A 20,305-nucleotide genomic window follows, 5' to 3' on the forward strand; every position below is an offset into this window, starting at 1 on the left:
GGTCACCAATGTCTAATAAAGGTGACTCTAAATATTTAGAAGTTACTATCAATGAAAACCAATCTTAAAAGTCACAATCAAAAGGAAATTAAAGTTATATAAATTTTATAGTAATCTTTTTTAACAAACTTTTCTCAAGTTAATAATAAAATTATATTCTACAACCAACTAAAATCTACTAACATGGCTCTCACCATGTTACTTAGTAAATTATATATTAAATACATAATTATATTATTTTTATATAATAGACGAACCACAACATGACAATGTTATATTCGAAATGTCCATACCTTGTTCAAAATGTAATCTTCTATTCATCTCTTTTTTTGATGCGTACCATATTATATGCTCCTTGTAGATTTATTTTTGTATAGATCTTAGCTTGATTCAAGTGATCAAGGAGTCCAGATATCAAAGGTAGCAGATACTTATTTTTTATAGTGATTTTGTTGAGTCCTTAACAATCAAAACATATTCGCAATGATCCATCTTTTTTCTTCACAAATAAAATTAGAGCTCTTGCTATACATTTGGAATTACATATGAAGTTCTTGGCCAAATTTTCTTCAATATACTTGTTGAGTTCAACCAACTCATTTTGAGATAAATTGTAGATTGGTCCAAATGGCAGTTATGCTCCTTCTTGAAGGTCAATTGAGCAGTCATAGGAACGATGTTCGAGAAGAGTATCCGCATTCTTCTTCTCAAATACATCTTAAAAATCTTGATATTGGCTTGGAATGCCACTTGAAGTCTTTCTACCAGTAGAAACAAGTGTGGTATAAATGACACAAGGTGATTCTTTTTTTGCAGCATGCAAGAAAGTTCTTGAACCTACAAATATAGGTTTAATTATACTAGACTTATGACTTTCTACTTGATTAACTATGCTCTTAGTTATACTTTCAGAAAAGTCAAGACTACAAGAAGTCCAATCTATTTTAGGATTATATTTTTCTAGCCATGATAAACCTAAAATGACTGGATTAGAAGGAGATCTAATGATATTAAATATTATAAAGCTACTATGATCATTAGTTGCTATTTCTATAGGAAGGGTTTCATGAGTGACATCTTGTGAAGACAATGAACGACCATCTATGACTTCTACATGAAAAATTTTAGTTTTCTTCACTAAAAATATGTTGTCTTTCAGTAAATTCTTCATCTAAAAAACATGCTGAGGCTCCTGAATCTAGCAAGACAAAGGCTTTGAGATGTTTAGGTCCTAGAATAATATTTATTATAAAATATGGAGAGGGTTCTGAAAAGAAGATAGGACCTTCATTAGGCATTGTACAAAGTTCTAGCCACACCGTCTCTATTGTAGTTAGACGAATTTATTTTTTGACATGCTATCTTCTTTGATCACCATACTTCTCATTTTATAGTTGCATTGCTTCTTTTGGCAATGTTGAGTAGTGTGCTTAGGTTCTCCATAATATAAATATAATCCTTCCTGACAATGATGAATCTTTTCTTACTTAGTAAGAGATTTGAAACATACCACATCAATTTGCATATCCTCTACTTCCGAATGTATGTGTTGAAGAGATGCTGGTGTTGCCATTGAATTATAGTAACGTTGAGGTCTACTTGTATGGTTCTCAAATCAGAATTCAAAAAGACAATTGTTATACTTCACAGCAAAGTCAATTGCTTGACTCAATGTTTGAGGATCAGGTAAGTTGAGCATTAATTTTTTTACCTCATATTGTAAGTCGTAGAAAAATTGGCTAATAAATGTAGTATCATCCTACTTAATATCAGTTGCAAGTTGTTAAAATTGTAAAGCATACAACATTACCAATCCATTGCCTTATTGCAAAGTACGGATATTATTGGTTGTAATATGAATTGCATCATGTTCTCTATACATAGATCAAAACTCCGCCAAAAAAGCCTCTAGATTATCTAATATTGGATCTTGTCATTCGAAAAAAGATAAAAACCATGATAATATTGAACTTGAAAGAAGCATACCAATGAATCTAACTTGCGATCGTAGAGTTGGATAGCTTTGAGATTGAGGTTCAATCTCAAGTTGTAATTGATTGATAAATCCTCTAAACTTTGATCTAGTGCCATCAAACTTCTCACGTAGGGCAATTCTTGGTTCTCTAACACTAGAAGGGCATTCTACCATTGGAAAAGGGACATGATTTGGTGCAGATGTTGAAGCAGCTCTAATCATCTCTATATCTTCACTTTATACTAATCTTGTTGCTCTTTGTGGTGGTAAATTGAGTTGATCCATTGCAAGCATTAACTCCCTCAATTATTCTTGCATTTGTGCCATTGCACTCTTCATTTTAGCAAGTTTTATCATAATAATATTCTTAAAAAAGAGAAGATGTCTGATATTGCTCAAGACAAATAAAAGAAAGGACTTGAGAACAAAAAAAATACTAAAGACAATATCAATTTAGAAGAGGGTAATCCGCAACTTCTAATATACTTATATTTTATCAAAAGAAAGGAGTAATCCAATCTTAATCAAGATTAGACAAAGCTCTAATATTGTAAGTGCACTCTTGTCAATTTGTGAAGAACAAGAACATGATAAAAACAAATAAACAAGTGAAACTTCTCTCAAAGAAAGATGAAAAAATAGAAATAACTTGATATGTATATTAAAAAAGAAATTGGAATGGCTATTGCCAAAAGTCAAGAAAACTAAAGACCCTTGAAACTAGATTAGAAGCAAGAAAGGAATTGACAAGAGTGAAGAAGGCTTCACTCTTATCTCTATATATACTATCTAACTAGGAGCTATGTGGCGATGTTCTATAGGACCTCCAATATGTTTTGACTTTATAGGACACATGCCTTGACTTACAAGGTAAGTTTTTATATATCTGGGCCACATAGTTAGCTTGGTCTTCAAGTTAATAACATGTGTGGCACGTGGCCAACTTGTTGATCATGTTCTTAATCCAAAAAGTCAATTAAAGACACCTATAAAGTCAAAATAGTGTCTATGAAGCTTTGTCATGGATATATTTATGTAAGCTAGTAATTACATATATAAATAAGTAGAAGTAAGTAAAAGTAGATAAAAATAAGTTAATTCTATAGTATTTGGTATGAAAGCTTCCTAAAAGCTTCATAGATATTGCTTCGACTTCATAGGTGTCTTTAATTGATTTTTTGGATTAGAAAAATGGTGAACAAGTTAATCATGTACTACACATGTTGTTAACTTGAAGATCAAGCTAATTATGTAGCCTACACGTAAAAAAACTTGTCTTGTAAGTCAACGCAAGTATCTTACAAAGTCAACACATATTGAAGGTCCTATAGAATGTCGCCATGTAGCCCCTAGTTAGATAATATTTATAGAAACAAGAGTGAAGCCTTCTTCACTCTTGTCAACTCCTTTCTTATTTCCAGTCTAGTTTCAAGAGTCGTCATATTTTCTAGTCTTTGGCAATAGCCATTCTAGTTCAATATATTACGCGTAAAAATATAGCCATTCTAAGTATTTTTGAGTGACACAAGAGTGTATTGAGATTATCTTTCTTTAGAGTTCATGTCCTTGATAGTTTGACAAGACTGCTAATATATTATTTCTATTTTATTCTAGAAGTGAGTGGATTATCCTACTTTTATTATTATTTTTTGAAGGTTGCGGACTACCCACCTTTAAACAAAAAATCTTGTTTTCTAACATTGATCTTTTTCTTAAAGAGAGTAGATTACCCCGCTTTGTGGAATTTATTTTTAGAGGTTGCAGATTACCCTCTTCTTATTTAACTTTCGAATTCGTTTGAGTTGTCTATGGAAGGAAAAATCATGGATGCTACACTTGGTAGAAGTGAAAATAGATTTGCAACTATTGCAGATCTTCATGAACTTGTCAACACTCTTAGGACCGAAATTTCACTCATCACCAACACCAACCATGGAAGCACTATTCCTATTACTATGGAAGAAGTTCAGAGTCTACGCTAAGAAGTTATGCAGTTGAAGGAAACAAGTCGATTAACCTTACAATCAAATTCTAGGAGTTTTACTTTTACAAGCTCAAGGGAGGCAAGGATTAGTATGCTTGAAAAGTTTGACAGAACAAGATCAAGATTTCGAAGGTTTTTGCAACAAGTTAAACTCTACTGAAGGTTGCATCTTTTCCAATACCCTGATGGATTTACTCAAGTTGAATTCATATGCGCACTTCTATCTAGAAGTGCTCTCTCTTAATTCGCACCTTTGATGGAAAAAGATTCACCACTACTCTATGATTTGAACTCATTCTTAGAAGTATTTACGGCTACATTTGGAGAAAGTAATCATGAAAGGGTAGCAGAGACGAAGCTTGTATCACTATGACAAGAATCACATTCAGCCACCACATATGCAGCTGAATTCCAAAGTCTTGTTTGTGATGTGGACTGGAATGATAAAGCCCTTATTAATCAATTTTGCTATGGATTAAAGGATAATGTCAAAGATTTGTTATTGATAATGCCAAAAACATATTCTTTAGAATAATTCATTGCTCAAGCTATTGCATGTCATAATCATTTATTTGAAAGACATCAAGAACAAAGATATGGCTAGAGAGGAACAAGTCAAGTCATGGCAACACCTTCTAAGTTTTTGGAAACCTTTCCATCAAAGCCAGAGCCAATGCAAATTGATACGATACATTTTAAACTCCTCACAGAGCAAAAAAAGACTCGATGACGTCAAGAGGGCTTATGTCTATATTACGGAGAAGCTAAATACATTGCTCAACATTATCCAAGGAAGCAACGCAATCTTAAAATGAGGAGTACAATTGCAAAAGAAAATAATGTGTTGAAAAACAAGTTCTTCCAGCTACAATAGGGACCGTGCGGCTGGAACCATGTGCAACATCTAGTTAAGGTCCTATTCTCTCCTCAGATCCCTCACCTTGTTTTATAATAGATGTGTGTTTAGGACCCAAAAATCATAAAGTCTTTGTATTATTAGATTCAGGAACCTCAGCTTGTTTCATACATGAAGACTTTGTTAAAAAACAAGAAATATTATTAGTCAAGAAAATCAAACCCGTACATGTGGAAGTTATAGATGGTCGTTTGTTGTCTTCTGGTGATGTTATCCATGAGACTGTTCCTTTAGATGTAGTAATTAAAGATCATAATAGTGTAGCAATATTTAATGTGATACGATCTCTTTTGAATCCAGTAATTTTAAGACTATCCTGGTTAGAAAAGTACAACCCTCAAATACATTGGATTTCTCGTAATCTTAACTTTCCTAGTAGTTTATTTTGAAATTCTATTAATCAAGAGGAAATACATAAGTGTAGTGCATCTAAGCCCTTACTAGTAGGGACAAGAGCTTTCATGCATGAAACCAAAGAGGGGTCATCTTTTGCTATATATGCCATGCCCATTTCAAATAGTGAAAAGACGTCAAGTGGTATTCCTAGTCAATATCAAGAATTCCAAGATGTCTTTGAGAAGAAGAATGCAGATATTCTTCTAGAATATTGACCTTATGATTGTTCAATTGATCTTCAAGAAGGAGTTCAACCGTCATTTGGACCAATCTATAGCTTATCACAAAACGAGTTGGCTGTACTAAAAGAGTATACTGACAAGAACTTGGCTAAAAACTTCATACACCATTCAAAATCTCTAGCAGGAGCATCCATCTTATTTGTGAAGAAAAGAGATGAATCTCTATGGATGTGTGTAGACTATCGGAGCCTTAACAAGATCACCTTCAAAAACATGTATCCTTTATCTTTGATTTCAGGACTTCTTGATCAACTCAATCAAGCAAAGATCTACACAAAAATAGATCTACGAGGAGCATACAACTTGATCCATATCAAAGAAGGAGATGAATGGAAGACTGCTTTTCGAGCTAGGTATGGACATTTTAAAAATAGTGTCATGACTTTTCGACTTACAAATGTACCAACTGCTTTTCAATATCTTATGAATGATGTTTTTGTGAGTTTTTAGATAATTTTATCGTTTCTTATTTAGACGATATTTTAATCTACTCTAAAAACACAGAAGAATATAAATTCCATATTCGTCGTGTATTACAAAAATTAAGAGATGCAAGATTATATGCCAAGTTGGAAAAGTTTGTATTTCACACTATTCAAGTTGACTTTTTAGGATACATCATTTCTAACAAAGGCGTGATGATGGATCCCAAGAAGATCCAAACTATCATAGATGGGAAGATTCCAAAAATAGTATGAGATGTGTAATGCTTTTTGGGCTTTGTAAATTACTATCGAATCTTCATCAAGAACTTTTCTCAAGTTGTAGCTCCACTTACGTGTTTGACTTGTAAAGACAAATTTGAGTGGAATAAAGAAGCTGAAGTAGTGTTTGATGCTTTAAAGAAGGAATTTACTTCTGCACCAATCTTTTATTGCGTCGACTTTTTCAAGGCATTTTTTATGGAAACAGATGCATCAGACTTTGCCTTGGATGTCATTTTGTCACAAATGGGAGAAAATGACAAGCTCCATCCAATAGCTTTTCATTCCAGGAAATTTTTAGCAGCCGAGATTAACAATGAAATCTATTATAAAGAGCTTCTTGCAATTATGGATTCATTTCAAGAAGGGCGTTATTATCTAGAAGGCATCTCAAGTCCAATCACCGTGTACATGGATCATAAGAGCTTCAAGTATTTTATGTCAACACGCATATTAAATCATAGTCAAGTTCGTTAGAGCATGTCATTATCAAGATTCGAGTTCATCATAACTTATCGACCAGGAAAACAACAAGGTTTGTCCAATGCCTTGTCTAGACATTCTTATCTTGCACCAAAAGAAGGAAATACAGCTTTTGAGCAACAAAGAACGGTTCTCTTGAAGCTGGAGAAATTTCATCTTCGAGCAATAAAATCAACATTAACTATTGATTTAACTTTTTTTAAGCAAGTCTAGTTGAGTATGTCTTCAGACCTTCTTATTCACAATATCAAGAATAATTCTTCTAAATCTCATGATCCCTTTAAATTCGAGTTCAAGAACAATCTACTCTATTTCGAAAGATGCCTATATGTTCCAAAAGGAGAAGCACTTTTACGAGTTCTTCAAGCTCATCACGACTTTCCAACAGCATGACATTTTGGATACAATAAGACTTTAGAGCTGATATCTAGGGATTTTTAGTGGCCTCAAGTGTGGAAGGCAGTTAAAGATTTTGTACAATCATGTGATATTTGCTCAAGATCAAAAACTCCTCGTCATCGATCTTTTGGACTTCTTCAGCCATTACCCATTCCAGAACAACCATGGTCTTCTGTTTCTATGGACTTCATCACAAATCTTCTAAGCTCAAGTTCTTATGACTCTATATTTGTGATAGTAGATCGTTTTAACAAGATGGCACATTTTGTGCCATGTACAAAATCCATCATGGGTGAAGAAACATCTAAGCTTTTTTATTGACAATATCTATCACTATCATGGGTTACCAAAGGATATTATATTGGATAGAAGAACTCAATTTGTATCAAGATTTTGGAGAACCTTTTTTAAGATTTTACAAGTGGATATAAAACTATCTTCGGCTTTTCATCCTCAAACTGACGGACAGACAAAGCGCATAAACCAAGTCTTGGAGCAATACTTAAGATGTACCATCAACTATCAACAAGATGATTGGACAACTCTTCTGCCATTGGCAGAGTTTGCTTATAATAATATGGTGCATTCTTCTATGCAACAAACACCTTTCTTTGCCAATTATGGTTATCATCCATGACTTGATATGTTTGATTTCTCAAAAGTTGATAATCCTGTGGCAAAAGATATGGCAAATCGATTGTCAAAGTTACATGCAACAATGAAGGCGCAATTAAAAGAAGCTCAAGAACGACAAAAGATAAATGTAGATGTCTATTGAAAGGAACAACCACCATTCCACATGGGCGATAAGGTATGGTTACTTCATCGCAATATCAAGACCACTCATCCTTGTGACAAGTTGGACGATTGAAGGCTTGGACCATTTTTTATTTTTACACAAATCAATCCAGTTGCATATCGTTTATATCTACCGAAGTCAATGAAAATCCATCCAATATTCTACGTGTCTCTTCTTGAACCATACAAGACAGTGGACATACCAAGAAGAAGACAAGTTCCATTTCCTCCTATAGAAGTGGACAATAAAGAAGAGTTTGAAGTGAAAGAAGACTTAGATTCAAGGCGGCACCGAAATAAATTAGAATATCTTATCTATTGGCATGGACATGATATTAGTGAACGGACATGAGAGCCAGTAAAGAATCTTGTAAATGCAGCAAAGGTGGTGGAGGCTTTTCATCGATGACATCTATCAAAACCACGATAAAAATCTTCTTTATAAAAGAAACAAGATCTAAATAAGATAACATTCTACTTTCAATCCTTGTTTGTAGCTTCTTTGTAATTATGATACTAAGGAGATGGAGAACTAACAACCAGTGGATTCGACTGAAGAGCCTTCATTTGCTGATGTACCAGATGAGATATTATAATTGTCGCAACTATCAAGATGATGCAATCGAGATGAAGATCTTCAAGAACGACATCTTCTTTCTCGAATAGATGGTGAGATGCAACGCGTTTGGTATCACGACTTGGGAAGCGACTCTCGATGTTTGGTGATTTTACAAGAGCTAGGAACAACTTCTGATAGTGTTCCAAATGTTCTATTCAAAGGAAGTTATGAAGGCCTCAACAATGATCAAATAATTAGTTGGTCTTCCCGCCCTGGTATGGGATACTACCGATGGTTGAGAGGCCCTATCAATCATCTTCAAAGAGAACAAAGATCAAAGTATGTGGCGAATACAATTTGTCGCATCATAGATTTCTTCAACATATGTTGACCGCTCTTCATAGAACTCGTCCCTAGAAAGGGGGGGTAATGTCACGGACATATGCATGTAAGCTTGTAATTAAATGTATAAATAGGTAGAAGTAAATAAAAGTAGATAAAAGTAAGTTAATTCTATAGTATTTGATATGGAAGCTTCCTAGAAGCTTTATAGACACTGTTTTGACTTCATAGGTGTCTTTAATTGACTTTTTGGATTAGAAACGTGGTCAACAAGTTGGCCATGTGCCACACATGTTGTTAGCTTGAAGACCAAGCTAACTATGTGGCCCACACGTAGAAAAACTTGCCTTGTAAGTCAAGGCTAGTGTCCTACAAAGTCAACACATATTGGATGTCCTATAGAATGTCGCCATGTAGCCCCTAGTTAGATAGTATATATAGAGACAAGAGTGAAGCCTTCTTCACTCTTGTCAACTCCTTTCTTATATCCAGTCTAATTTCAAGAGTCGTCAAGTTTTCTAGACTTTAGCAATAGCCATTCTAGTTCAATATATTATCACCTTTGAGTGATTTCTAAGTATTTTCGAGTGACACAAGAGTATATTGAGATTATCTTTCTTTAGAGTTCATATCCTTGATAAGCTTCTAAGAAGCTTGTATGGCAAATATTATAGAATTAACATACTTTTACTTATTTTTACTTACTTTTACTTATTTATACATATAATTACTGGCTTATATGCGTATGTCCGTGACACTCTTGGTCCTTGATCTCGTCCTATATCCATAAGATGCCCTTTATTTACACCAAGAGTCAACCCTTTGACCATTAATAACTTACCTAAGATAATATCTTTTACTACGTAATTTATTCTATTTTTAATTACTTACTTCAATAAGTATTATCTCACATATTCTATTCTTCAAATTAGAAATAAAAGATGTGTTGAATCCTTAGTCCATGTACACATATTCATTCTATAGTTCTCATAGTTTAGACAACATGTATGTTGTCAAATATTGCACAAAACAGATTTTAATTTAATAAATTTATTAAAAATGATTAAAGTACACATCATATTTTTATTTTTCTAGGCAATACAAAGAATATATATAGATTCATTTTAAAATCATGAGATGTCTCCAAACACATGCACAATCCATAAAATTCATAATACTTCTCAAGTATTCTAAAACTAAATACTAAATGATTTCTTTTCAAAAGCTTTTTTTTCAAGCCAATGCCAATTTGAAAAAAAATAAGTAAACATGTTTTTACTAAACATATTCACTATTTCACTTTCTTCAAAAATCTAGACTAGAAGTTGTGTCATACAATTAATTTGATGTGTGGAACAAATACATTTATTCAATTTATTTTATTTTAGAATAAGCATATACATAAAAATAAAAAATCTATTTAAAAAAGTATAATATAGATATCAAAAAACCCTTCTACTTTTGTAAGTGGAAAGGTTAAAATCTGCCAAATCTTTTTAATAAAATGACAATAAATAAATAAATCTTTTGAAGATTTAAAGATGTATATACATATATGTTTACACACACACACAATTATACTTTTTTGGCACCAATATACACCCCTGCCGCCAAGAAAAACCCCCAAAAGTAGAGAAAAGTAGGTTGCATCTTCGTATTCAAAGGTCTCAACTAGTTTTTGAACCGCCTCGGAAATCACGAGAGCCCCGATTTCAACCCTTCGTGACCTCGAGCTCGCGGTTGCTTTCATGAGCCCCATTCAACCTCGCGCAGCTCGGAATTCCTTTGTCGAAATCGCCGGCTGGTTGCGGCACAAGGTGGGTTAAGATCTGAGGTGGGTGCCACTCCTCTTGTCCCCAAACTGGCTTCGCGCGGGTAGAAATTGCATCCACATTCGCAGGGTAAATGTGGTGGATTATAGGAATGCTGCCCCCGATCGCTGCGCCTCCGCCACTAAGATGGGAATCGCCACTATTTGCCGAGAGTGAGAGTTGATGTTGGATTGGTCTCACCTCTGGTTGGCCTGATTTCGCGTGGAAGCCTGACTACTCTGTTGGGTACTGGAGATTTCTTCCGTTTTTAGGTCACTGTTTTTTAATGTTTCCACATTCAGTTCCACCATTTGTATCCTTTCATTATATGCTAGAGCCGTTTTTGATGGACAGTGACTCAGTTCCAGTGTCTGGATTTGGCAGCATTGAATGTGTCAGAATAGGGTGATATCTTTCCTTGGAAAGTTCGCAGATGTTTAAGGCGGAACTTGGGTTCCTAAAAATGCTTGACGAACATAGTAGGTGGTGATGAATGCTGTGACTGTACTAAAATTGCATCTTCTCATGAGCGAAACTGATGAAGGTTGCGTGTTTGTTACAAGTTGTGTTTAGTTGCACCATGCGCTTTAATATCCATATATATATATATATATATATATATATATTCACGCACAGACTGAAATCAAAGGTTGTTACGAAACAAAGTTTTTTTTTTTTTTTTTTTTTTTTTTGTTTGTTAAATGATAACTGAACACTTTTTCAGTTCTTTCACATGCAAATTTAAACCTGAACACCACCAAACAAAAGAATCTTTTTACATTCCCTCAAAACATGAAATTTAGTAATGCGTTTGGTTTTCAGTTTGCTCCGATTGGACTCCAGCGTGAGGCATACCTTAGTGTTTCATATTAAAAGCGCATTGTGAGCGAGAGCGAGATCAACGGAGCTTCTGATGCAATTTAATCTTCTGTGCAACGAAGACACATCTTGGGATAGGATATGCAAGTTGACCCCGGGTTTGTGGAATCATCTGCGTGGCCCTTCTTCATTACTCTGGTGGCATACGAGCTTGAAGGGGGTGATGCTAATCAGCTGCTGGTAACAGAATGAAGCCTGAGGATTTGTTTCGATGAGGTAAGCTGAAAGTCATAAGGCTTGGTTATCATAGCCTTTCACCAGATAACCATTGCACAATCGAGCCTCCAGTAGTTTGAGTAACGATTGTGGTCACAATGAGTGGAAGGGCAAGGAACTTCCAGTTCAAAGAGGAAGAGAATGATATATTTGCTCTGCCTCATCTGGGTGATCTCATCAACCTGCCCCCAATGGAAACAACCTACCGCACCATGAGCGGGTGAGAGTATTCACATCACTTTCTCGTCTGTAAATTCTGCTATCCAAGCCCTAATTCTACAACGCGCATGATTCTGATAAATCTCATATTTTTTACATTTAAATGTCCATCAGTCAGTGCGATTGTGCAATTGTGATCTGCAGTAATGCCCTCTTGTATATTCATAGTAAGTAATCTCCTCTTAAATCCGCATTGGTTAAATTGCCCTAAAACTATGCTGGAAATTGTTTGCAGAGCTGAGGCCGTCTGTGACACTTCTTCAGCAGATCAAGACGATATGAAGCAGATTTATATTCATGATGATGATCGAGTACTTATCAAGGTGCGCTCTTGATGTCAGACGAACCCTGTTGACAAGTTTGAGAGGCAAAAATGGTTGAAAAACCAAGTAAAGTTGATTTTCAGGCATTCATGCAAGGGCTACTTAGAAAATGCTGCTGTTGTTTTAAATGTTTATTGTGTGTCAATATGATTTACAACTGAAACTTTTACCCTGGCTATGTTTTGGCTGTAGGTTGTTCATTTTGGTCATCCCTCATCAGTTGGAATAGAGCTTGAAGATGATGGCGAGTGGCAGTTTAAACCTACGTGGTAAGAGTACCAAGGCCTTGGTCCATGATACAAGAGTGAGTAGAAGTTGTATCGCTAACGTTGGTGATTGCTGGTGATGATGGTTTCCAGATTTTTGGTTAGGGCAACGCAATTTTCATGTATCTCGCATGGGCAGCAATTGCACTGATGAATGTTGATTTCTATCAGGTGTCTGCTTTGAGTGTGCCACGATTTTGACCTAATCAGATAAGTGAGTCTTCCAGGGTTCGACGAGCAGGACCTCGCGCTTGGATCTACTTCGAGCCGCCTTCCGTAAGCTACAGCCGTTATCTGCAATACTGAGTATGTCACCCTAGATACAACCGTGAAGGGGATGGTATGTTATATCTTTATTGCTATCAACACTGACTTATCGATTTCTAAAGCCATTTCCCTTCATATATCATCTACTGAAAAAATGTACCTCTGTTTTATTTCTTCAGGTGAGGGCTGCCATAGTGACATGCGGTGGGTTATGCCCGGGCCTAAATGACGTCGTTCGTCAGGTAAGGTATTACATTGCCCTATCGACTCTTGATCTACCATCGCTTTATAAGAGCAAGTGCCGGTCTCGCCTGTCATTTAAGTTTAAAGGTAGTCTCGCCTCTATAGCAGACAGTACTGTGTGGACATGGCTGTCTTGAAGCGTAGAAGTCGTGACAACGAAACTTTGCAGGACCATGAATTTCAGTGCTTTATACAATCTCTCGAAAGAGATGCATGCAACGTTACTATTGGATCATGCTGCTGACTTCATTCCATGTCACAGATCGTCCTAACATTGGAAGTATATGGAGTGAAAGAAATTCTGGGGATTCAGTATGGTTTTAAGGGCTTCGTGGACAAGAGATACCCGCCCATCATGGTACATGCTTGACATGACTTATTTCTGTGTAGTATATTCGAACCGCAGATAACCAATTTGATTTCTCTGCAATGTTTGGGAAGTTTAATCTTACCTCGGGATTCTAACAGCTCACTCGGAAGACTGTACAACGCATTAACATGGTGGGAGGCAGCTTCTTGGGTGTGTCTCGCGGTTGTCCTCCGGTCGAAGACATTGTAAGCAAACTTGAGGTGTGTACCACAAATTCTACCTTCTCCACTTTCATAGCCAGTTTCACAATGTGACTTTAAACTTGTGCTCCACACCGCTGCATTGATGATGATTTTCAAATTCATTACAATCTCGATCATTCGTTTTTTGATGCTAGGAATGGCATGTCAACATGTTTTTTGTGATCGGAGGAAACGGATCGCATGCGGGTGCCAATACTATCTATCAACATGTAAACAACTTTAATCATTTCTCTAGTAGTACCTAGCGTAAAATACGGCGGTTAAAACGATGGACCGAAAACTGTGGTAGATACTGCACTCATGAGCTCGAATGAGGAGCTTTGTTGGTGAAGATTTCACCTAAACAAAAGCATTGTGTTTGATACACAAGTTAGGTTGAAAAACGGAAGATGAAGCTCGTTGTAGTTGGGATCCCAAAAACCATTGACAATGATATTCAGATTCTGGACAAGACCTTTGGTTTTGACACAGCTGTTGAAGAAGCACAGCGGGCAATCAATGCAGCCTACGTCGAGGTAAATTAAATAGGTTCACAGCAAATTGGTTCAAAGTTCTAATGGGAAACTAAAATAAGTGCAATTACGTGAATCCCTTTTGTTGGGTTTTGAGTAGCTCCGACTTTCATTGAGGTTTTTGAAACTGATTATAGGCAAGCAGTGCTTTTAACGGAGTTGGAATCGTAAAGTTGATGGGACGGCAAAGTGGATACATCTCAATGTATGCAACGATTGCAAGTGGGCAAGTGGATGCTGTGTTGATCCCAGAGGTGCTTCATATGCACCTCAAATCCTTGTACTATCTCAATGTTTGTATTCGAACTCACACAGCATTAGATTCGATTATAATCCTATTTTACACTTGTAGGTTCCGTTTCAATTGGAAGGAGAATATGGAGTTTTGGAATTCATGCACAAAAGACTGAAGAAAAATGGGATTGCGGTTGTGGTCATTGCAGAAGGGGCCGGTCAGGTGATCTAGTTCACTTCTTCGGGGAGCTTGATATCGATCCATCTCGCTGCTTCCATTACTTGTAGTTTGCGCTGATCCCAATTAAGAATTCTGCTTATGCAGGACATGATGGGAGGTGGAGGAGGAACTGATGCTTCTGGGAATCCCATCCTAGGAGATATTGGAAAGTTTTTCTATGATAAGGTAGAAACCTACGACGTTATATGACATCATAAGGTTCTCATTGAGGGTTAAGACCGTGAGTTCTTGGGTGCCACACATCAAAAGCAAGATCAAAACCTCAAACTGGATGTTTTGTTAGCACAGTAACCACTATCTTACCCTACAAAGTCGGGAAAGTTCTATTTGATGAGTGATGCAGGATATACGGTGATGTTGACGATTACTGTCGGACTGCTGGATCAGGTGAAGTCGCACTTTGGGGCCAAAAAATTTCCAGTTGACGTTAAATACATCGATCCAACATACATGATCCGAGCTAGGGCTTGCAATTCCTCCGACCACATCTTCTGTAGCATTTTAGGCCAAAATGCAGTAAGCATTCGCACCAAACAATTTATAATCACATTTGACCAAATGTAGATGTCACGAAGCATGTTCGCATTCTGTCAAAGTTAGGAACACGTTCTCGTCTGACCTAGGAGTCCTATGAAACTTTGATATGTCATCGTTATCCTGTTTGTATCAAGCCACCATTTTCACTTATCAAACTTGTATTAATGTCGTACCCAGGTTCACGGAGCATTTGCTGGATACACCAACATCACAGTGGGAGTGGTGAACACCCACTATTGTTTCCTACCCATTCCGGAAGTCATCAAAAAACCACGAGTAGTGGATCCAAGAAGCAATATGTACCAGCGCTGCGTAACATCTACTGGCCAACCGGAATTTCAAGAACGTAATTGTGACAAAAAATGTAGCGGAGTAGGGGCTGGGTGGAAGGCTGGTGGGGGCAAGGGTAGCGGTGCAGCGCCACATCCTCCTCCAGAACGGAAGAAGAGTCTCACCTTACGACTTGAGAGGGTCGTGGTCGGGAGCGATACTCCTTTAACCACCGTTTCGGAGACACGCATTAGCAGTGAACCCCAAGTCCATGATCCCACATGCATCCTATATGCTGCTGCTAGTAATCCTAGCAGAAATATCTCCGTTCCCCTTCTAAGGGGCAGCAGTACCAGCCATGAGGCTGGGTGCCCCATCAACGAAGCTAGGATTGCACCCTCGCGTTCTCATGATCCAAATTGCCCCATTCAGCGGCCTTGATCTCACTTGAGGATTCAGAACAGTTGAAGAGACTGATTAAAAACCTCTTCAAATTAATCACGCTACATGTTTTTAAGAGGAGATAATACATGAACAATTCCAAAGTAGAAATCCAGCTTGCATGTTAACCTTGGTTTACAGTACATATTTACTTTAAGAACAGTGTGACAACGACGATCTTCTGTCGAAGAAACAACCCTGGCGCAAGGGATGAACTCTTTATTCCAAGTTAGCTTAGAGACATTAAGATTCGTGAATGAAAACTCGATCTAATTTGAATTTTACGCTTCACGTACGAGGAACTCCCCAGAAACATTTTCTCCTCACAGGGTAGATGGATCGGCTTTGCTCTAATCATCATCGTCCCAGAACGTTGAAAAGTTGCCTCTTGTCATTTCATGCCATTATGAACTACAGCAGAGCTTGAAATTAGAAAGTTTCTAGCATGATCAGACTGAGAGGAAGAGTTTGAGGTATTCAAAACATTTTGTCGAGATCTACAATGTACACGCAGGTCTGTGGTTCTATGGTAAACCATACTTCAATGAACAATTTGTTACGGATTGGTGACAACCTACACTCCTAGACTTTTCATGGCCAACACATATACGACACTTCTTGCGATCACAGAGATTGTCCACCTCATGATTTCTTTGCACTCTTGTCAAGAGTAGCAAGACCAGATTGAATGGTCTGAATTTCCTCCTTGATTGCCTTTTTCTTCACATCGATAAGCTTATCGCGTTTTTGTTTGCGCAGCTGTTCAAGCTCCGATTTCAAGGCCTGCAACCTCTGCACCAACTCATCGCGGGCAGAAACTGCTGGAGGAGCGAATGGGGATGCGGTTTGAACAGCTGGGGCAGGAGCAGGAGACGGCAAACTTTGCACTGTCATTGGAGGAAGTGGTCTAGGTTGGGGTTCCCTTGTCATTGCGTAGTAAGATCCTCCAACAATCGTTACTCCAGCCAAAACAGCAACCACACCAGCCAATCCCCCTCCTCCGGACTTCGGCTTTTGCATGCCTGCATCCTGGGCCTGATACAACAGTATTGGAAAGAATAATAAAATGATATGTAGGCATTCCATGAAGCAGGAATTTTACTTGGCGGGAGAAAACAAACACTCAGTGCACATGTGACTACTGTAGTGGTATACAAGGACTTGCACCGACAGTAGCCTACACTGCTACTGAGACATTCTTGCCTTTTACTACAAAATCTCCAATATCTATGCAAAACCAGGTTTAGGGTTTAGTCAATGTGTGAAATCAAACTTTTCGGGATGTTTACCACTGTAGAGGCGGATCGAGATATGCTAGAGCGGCATGTCTGGGGGCGGAGATGCTTAGGAACTCCAAGTTCACGAATGACTGCTCTCGACATGACTCCCTAAGGAGCGCGCAGATCGACGCGACTCTTATCTGCTGCAGACTGAAACAAGTCACTGTGAGTTCCACAGTTAACAATACCGTGGTAAAAACACATAATAAAATATCTGCTTTCAAGGAATGAAAGACACAGTCAACGACTTCAATTAGGAATTTTAAAAACTAATAAACAAATACAGCTATTACAGATGTGTGCTTCTAGTATTTAAAAGCAGCGCCTCAGCAGTCGACCACAAAATAGACAATTGTTTTCATCAACATAATAATGTGAAAATTGGAGAAACGACAGATCCTCAGGAAAAGAGGGAAATTCATGATCTGGTACTGGGTAATGAGCGGAAACGTCCAAAATGAACGTTACGGACCCATAATGCAGGTGAGTCCTCCAACTATCATTTTAATATTTATGCTGGGAACAGCACACCACATGCTAGGAGAAAGATTTACGCTCAATGAACGTTACGGACCCATAATGCAGGTGAGTTCTCCAACTATCATTTTAGTGATCGTGCTGGGAACAGCACACCACATGCTAGGAGAAAGAATTACGCCCAATGAACGTTATTGAAAGCAGATAACACCAGGGTAGGTGCTAGTAAGAAGCTTCAGAATTCGATGAATTCAAATCTTAAGTCAACGACATCACAATAAACTAAAAAAAAATCTGGTCCACATGGCACTGAAATCATTTCGGAAATATGAAATAAAATGAAACTCAGGAATACTCAGGCTCAGGATAAGAAGACTACACAGACCTCAATGACGGAAACAAAACAGCAAAAAGAAAATGCCAGAAGATCACCATCCAACAATAAAGACTACGGGCAGCACTGCTGAACTCAACCTACAAATTCAACGAAACCTTTTAAACCACAACTCTTTTTAAAAAATCAAAAAATTTAAAAACCTCGAAAGATATTCCATTCTGAACCTTGACCGGGTTGAAATTCACGAACCGAATTACACAACTCTGGCGCTAACAATGCGGAAACACACGCACAAGAGCATGCAAACACTCTAGATGCCAGACGAGGACCTCTGCTAACGCTCCCGAAGCACCAAACGATCGCAGAAACGTCAACAATGCGCAAGCAAATAGAAATCCCAAGCCCCAGAGCTCAGCAGCTGCTTACCAGAGCAATGATGCACGGAATCGGACACGGAAAAGAGCAATGAGTGTGAAAATGAAGCGAGACGCGACGAGGTAGATGCGATTGCGCGTCGCCGAAGGAGAAGCGGGCTCCTGGATGGCGCTGAAAGGGAGCAGAATCTGTGCCTCCGAAATCAAGCACTCGATTCTCCTTCGTAGTAGCAGTAGCAGTCTTCCAGCGTGCTTCCAGAAACTAGGGTTTTATGACCGATCTGCGGTGATCGATGCCCGTGCCCCCACTTTGATTGTGAAGTGCTCCACCGACCCCTTTCCGTTCGCCACCTGGCTATACCTATCCGAGCTGGACAGCTCCGACTTGGCGGGACCCGCATCTATTGGCCGAGGCTGGAACCGCATGCATGAAGGGGAGGGAATATTCGGCGTTTGTAGTATTTTGTATTGTATTCCTCACTTTGTTTCTACGACGGTTTGTATGTTACCATTCAATGCCCTTGCTTTGCTCTTCTTATATTTATATTTAGGGGAATGTTGAATAGACCCAGGTTTTTACTAAATTGACCTACCCATGATGAAGAATATGGTTATAATAATTAAGCAAATATTCATGTGTAATGGTATACAAAACCTTAAAAAAATGAAATATGAAATGCACCTACATGAATATGGTTTTTGACTTGTGGCATATTTTTGGATTTTTTGTAAATAAAGATTAAATGTTTTTACAGATCATATTGTCTTCAATAAAAAATAAAAATACTTAAGAAACAACCATATATCTCTTATCAAGTTTGGAATTATAAATAGTTAAATATATATCTTATCAAATTATAATTAGTAACAATAAATAATTAAATTTTAAAACTAAAAATTCAAAACTAAAAATAAGAAACATCCTTTCAAATCATTAAAAGTCAATTATATTGACTTAATGTTAATTTGTAATATTTTATATAAAAGGTACCACAAAATTTATTATATTTGATATATAATCTTATCAAATTTAGACAAGTATTAAAGATGACATTTTTCAGATATAAAGTTAAAAGATACATGTATAGACCAATTAAAATTGAAAAAAAATACATATTTATACTTCTAAGAAATTATTAATTATTTTATTATTATTCTATATTTTTAAATTATTAAATATTATTATTATCTTCAAAAATTAAAAATTGATAAATTAAAGAATATTTATAATAATTATAAGAAAGAATTAGCAATATTATGGCATAATTTCTTTATAACTTTGATAAATATAAATTTTAAAATTTTTAATTATAACATAGAATATGATATTATTTTATTTTTATTTTTAGCTAATTATAAAATTAAATAAGATTAAATAAAAAAATATAAGAAAATTTATATTTACATATGAATTTACATGAAGTACCTACACATAAAACTTATTTCTTTCTATATGGTTTTTGCTTTCTTGTTTAAATATTATTTAATTTTTTAAAAAAAATAACTAAATATTTTATATTTTTATGTTTTTTTCTTATCTTGAAATTTAAGTCTTTTTATTGATGTTTTTTTTGTTTCTACATTGATTCTTGTTGCAATCTATAATCAAACTATGTACTTTGCGTAATCACATGTAACAGGATATAGATAAGATAATAATATAGATAATTAGAACCATGGAAGTTTCTAAAATTGGACTTAAGTTAGTGGACCAAGTAGGATCTATTATAGAACATTCTAGAAAGGATTTAGGGCAGTTATTTAGGTGGGATCTACTACCTAAGAACATTCTAGAAAGTCTAGGGTCATAGGACAAAGTATAAATAGAACTGGCTAGGGCCTTTTTGGGCATCTAGTCAAGTATGGCTTTAGATCCTTTTTCTTATTAAAGTTTAGTTTTGCATCTTTCTGTTCACATTTGTTTTGTTCTATTTTTGTTTGCTCAATTTTGTCTTTCATGTCTTATTTTGTTTAGTTCCGTTCAGTTTTGTTCTCAATTGTTTTGTC

The 20,305-nt window shown here is 36.5% G+C and overlaps 2 protein-coding genes across 15 annotated transcripts; one reads left to right on the forward strand and one right to left on the reverse strand.

The window, feature by feature from the left end:
* Positions 1 to 10,458: 10,458 nt before the first annotated feature.
* On the forward strand, positions 10,459 to 16,125 carry LOC112288805 (ATP-dependent 6-phosphofructokinase 5, chloroplastic). 11 transcript variants are annotated; one of them, XM_090254092.1, is made up of 16 exons: positions 10,460 to 10,855; positions 11,183 to 11,258; positions 11,432 to 11,924; positions 12,159 to 12,246; positions 12,439 to 12,515; positions 12,740 to 12,788; positions 12,959 to 13,021; positions 13,285 to 13,380; positions 13,491 to 13,592; positions 13,730 to 13,804; positions 13,970 to 14,110; positions 14,245 to 14,361; positions 14,460 to 14,564; positions 14,667 to 14,747; positions 14,970 to 15,098; positions 15,297 to 16,125. In XM_090254092.1, exons 3-16 carry the CDS (start codon positions 11,803 to 11,805, stop codon positions 15,828 to 15,830), a joined length of 1,779 nt encoding a protein of 592 aa, XP_090110218.1. In that variant the 5' UTR covers positions 10,460 to 10,855; positions 11,183 to 11,258; positions 11,432 to 11,802; the 3' UTR covers positions 15,831 to 16,125. The 11 variants fall into 11 exon arrangements, with proteins under 11 accessions (XP_024389165.1, XP_024389163.1, XP_090110218.1 ...); XM_090254095.1 differs by having other exon boundaries at positions 10,460 to 10,615; XM_024533388.3 differs by having other exon boundaries at positions 10,460 to 11,258.
* LOC112288807 (uncharacterized) lies at positions 16,010 to 18,530 on the reverse strand. 4 transcript variants are annotated; one of them, XM_024533401.3, is made up of 3 exons: positions 18,351 to 18,530; positions 17,120 to 17,253; positions 16,010 to 16,865 (listed from the first exon to the last, which is right to left on the reverse strand). In XM_024533401.3, the coding sequence occupies exons 2-3, from the start codon at positions 17,210 to 17,212 to the stop codon at positions 16,473 to 16,475; spliced, it is 486 nt and encodes a 161-aa protein (XP_024389169.1). In that variant the 5' UTR covers positions 17,213 to 17,253; positions 18,351 to 18,530; the 3' UTR covers positions 16,010 to 16,472. The 4 variants fall into 4 exon arrangements, with proteins under 4 accessions (XP_024389169.1, XP_024389167.1, XP_024389168.1 ...); XM_024533399.3 differs by having other exon boundaries at positions 17,120 to 17,260; XM_024533400.3 differs by having other exon boundaries at positions 17,120 to 17,273.
* Between the last annotated feature and the right edge of the window lie 1,775 nt (positions 18,531 to 20,305).

This window comes from Physcomitrium patens, chromosome 11, assembly GCF_059467195.1.
Source record: "Physcomitrium patens ecotype Gransden chromosome 11, ASM5946719v1, whole genome shotgun sequence".
Lineage (NCBI taxonomy): Eukaryota > Viridiplantae > Streptophyta > Bryopsida > Funariales > Funariaceae > Physcomitrium > Physcomitrium patens.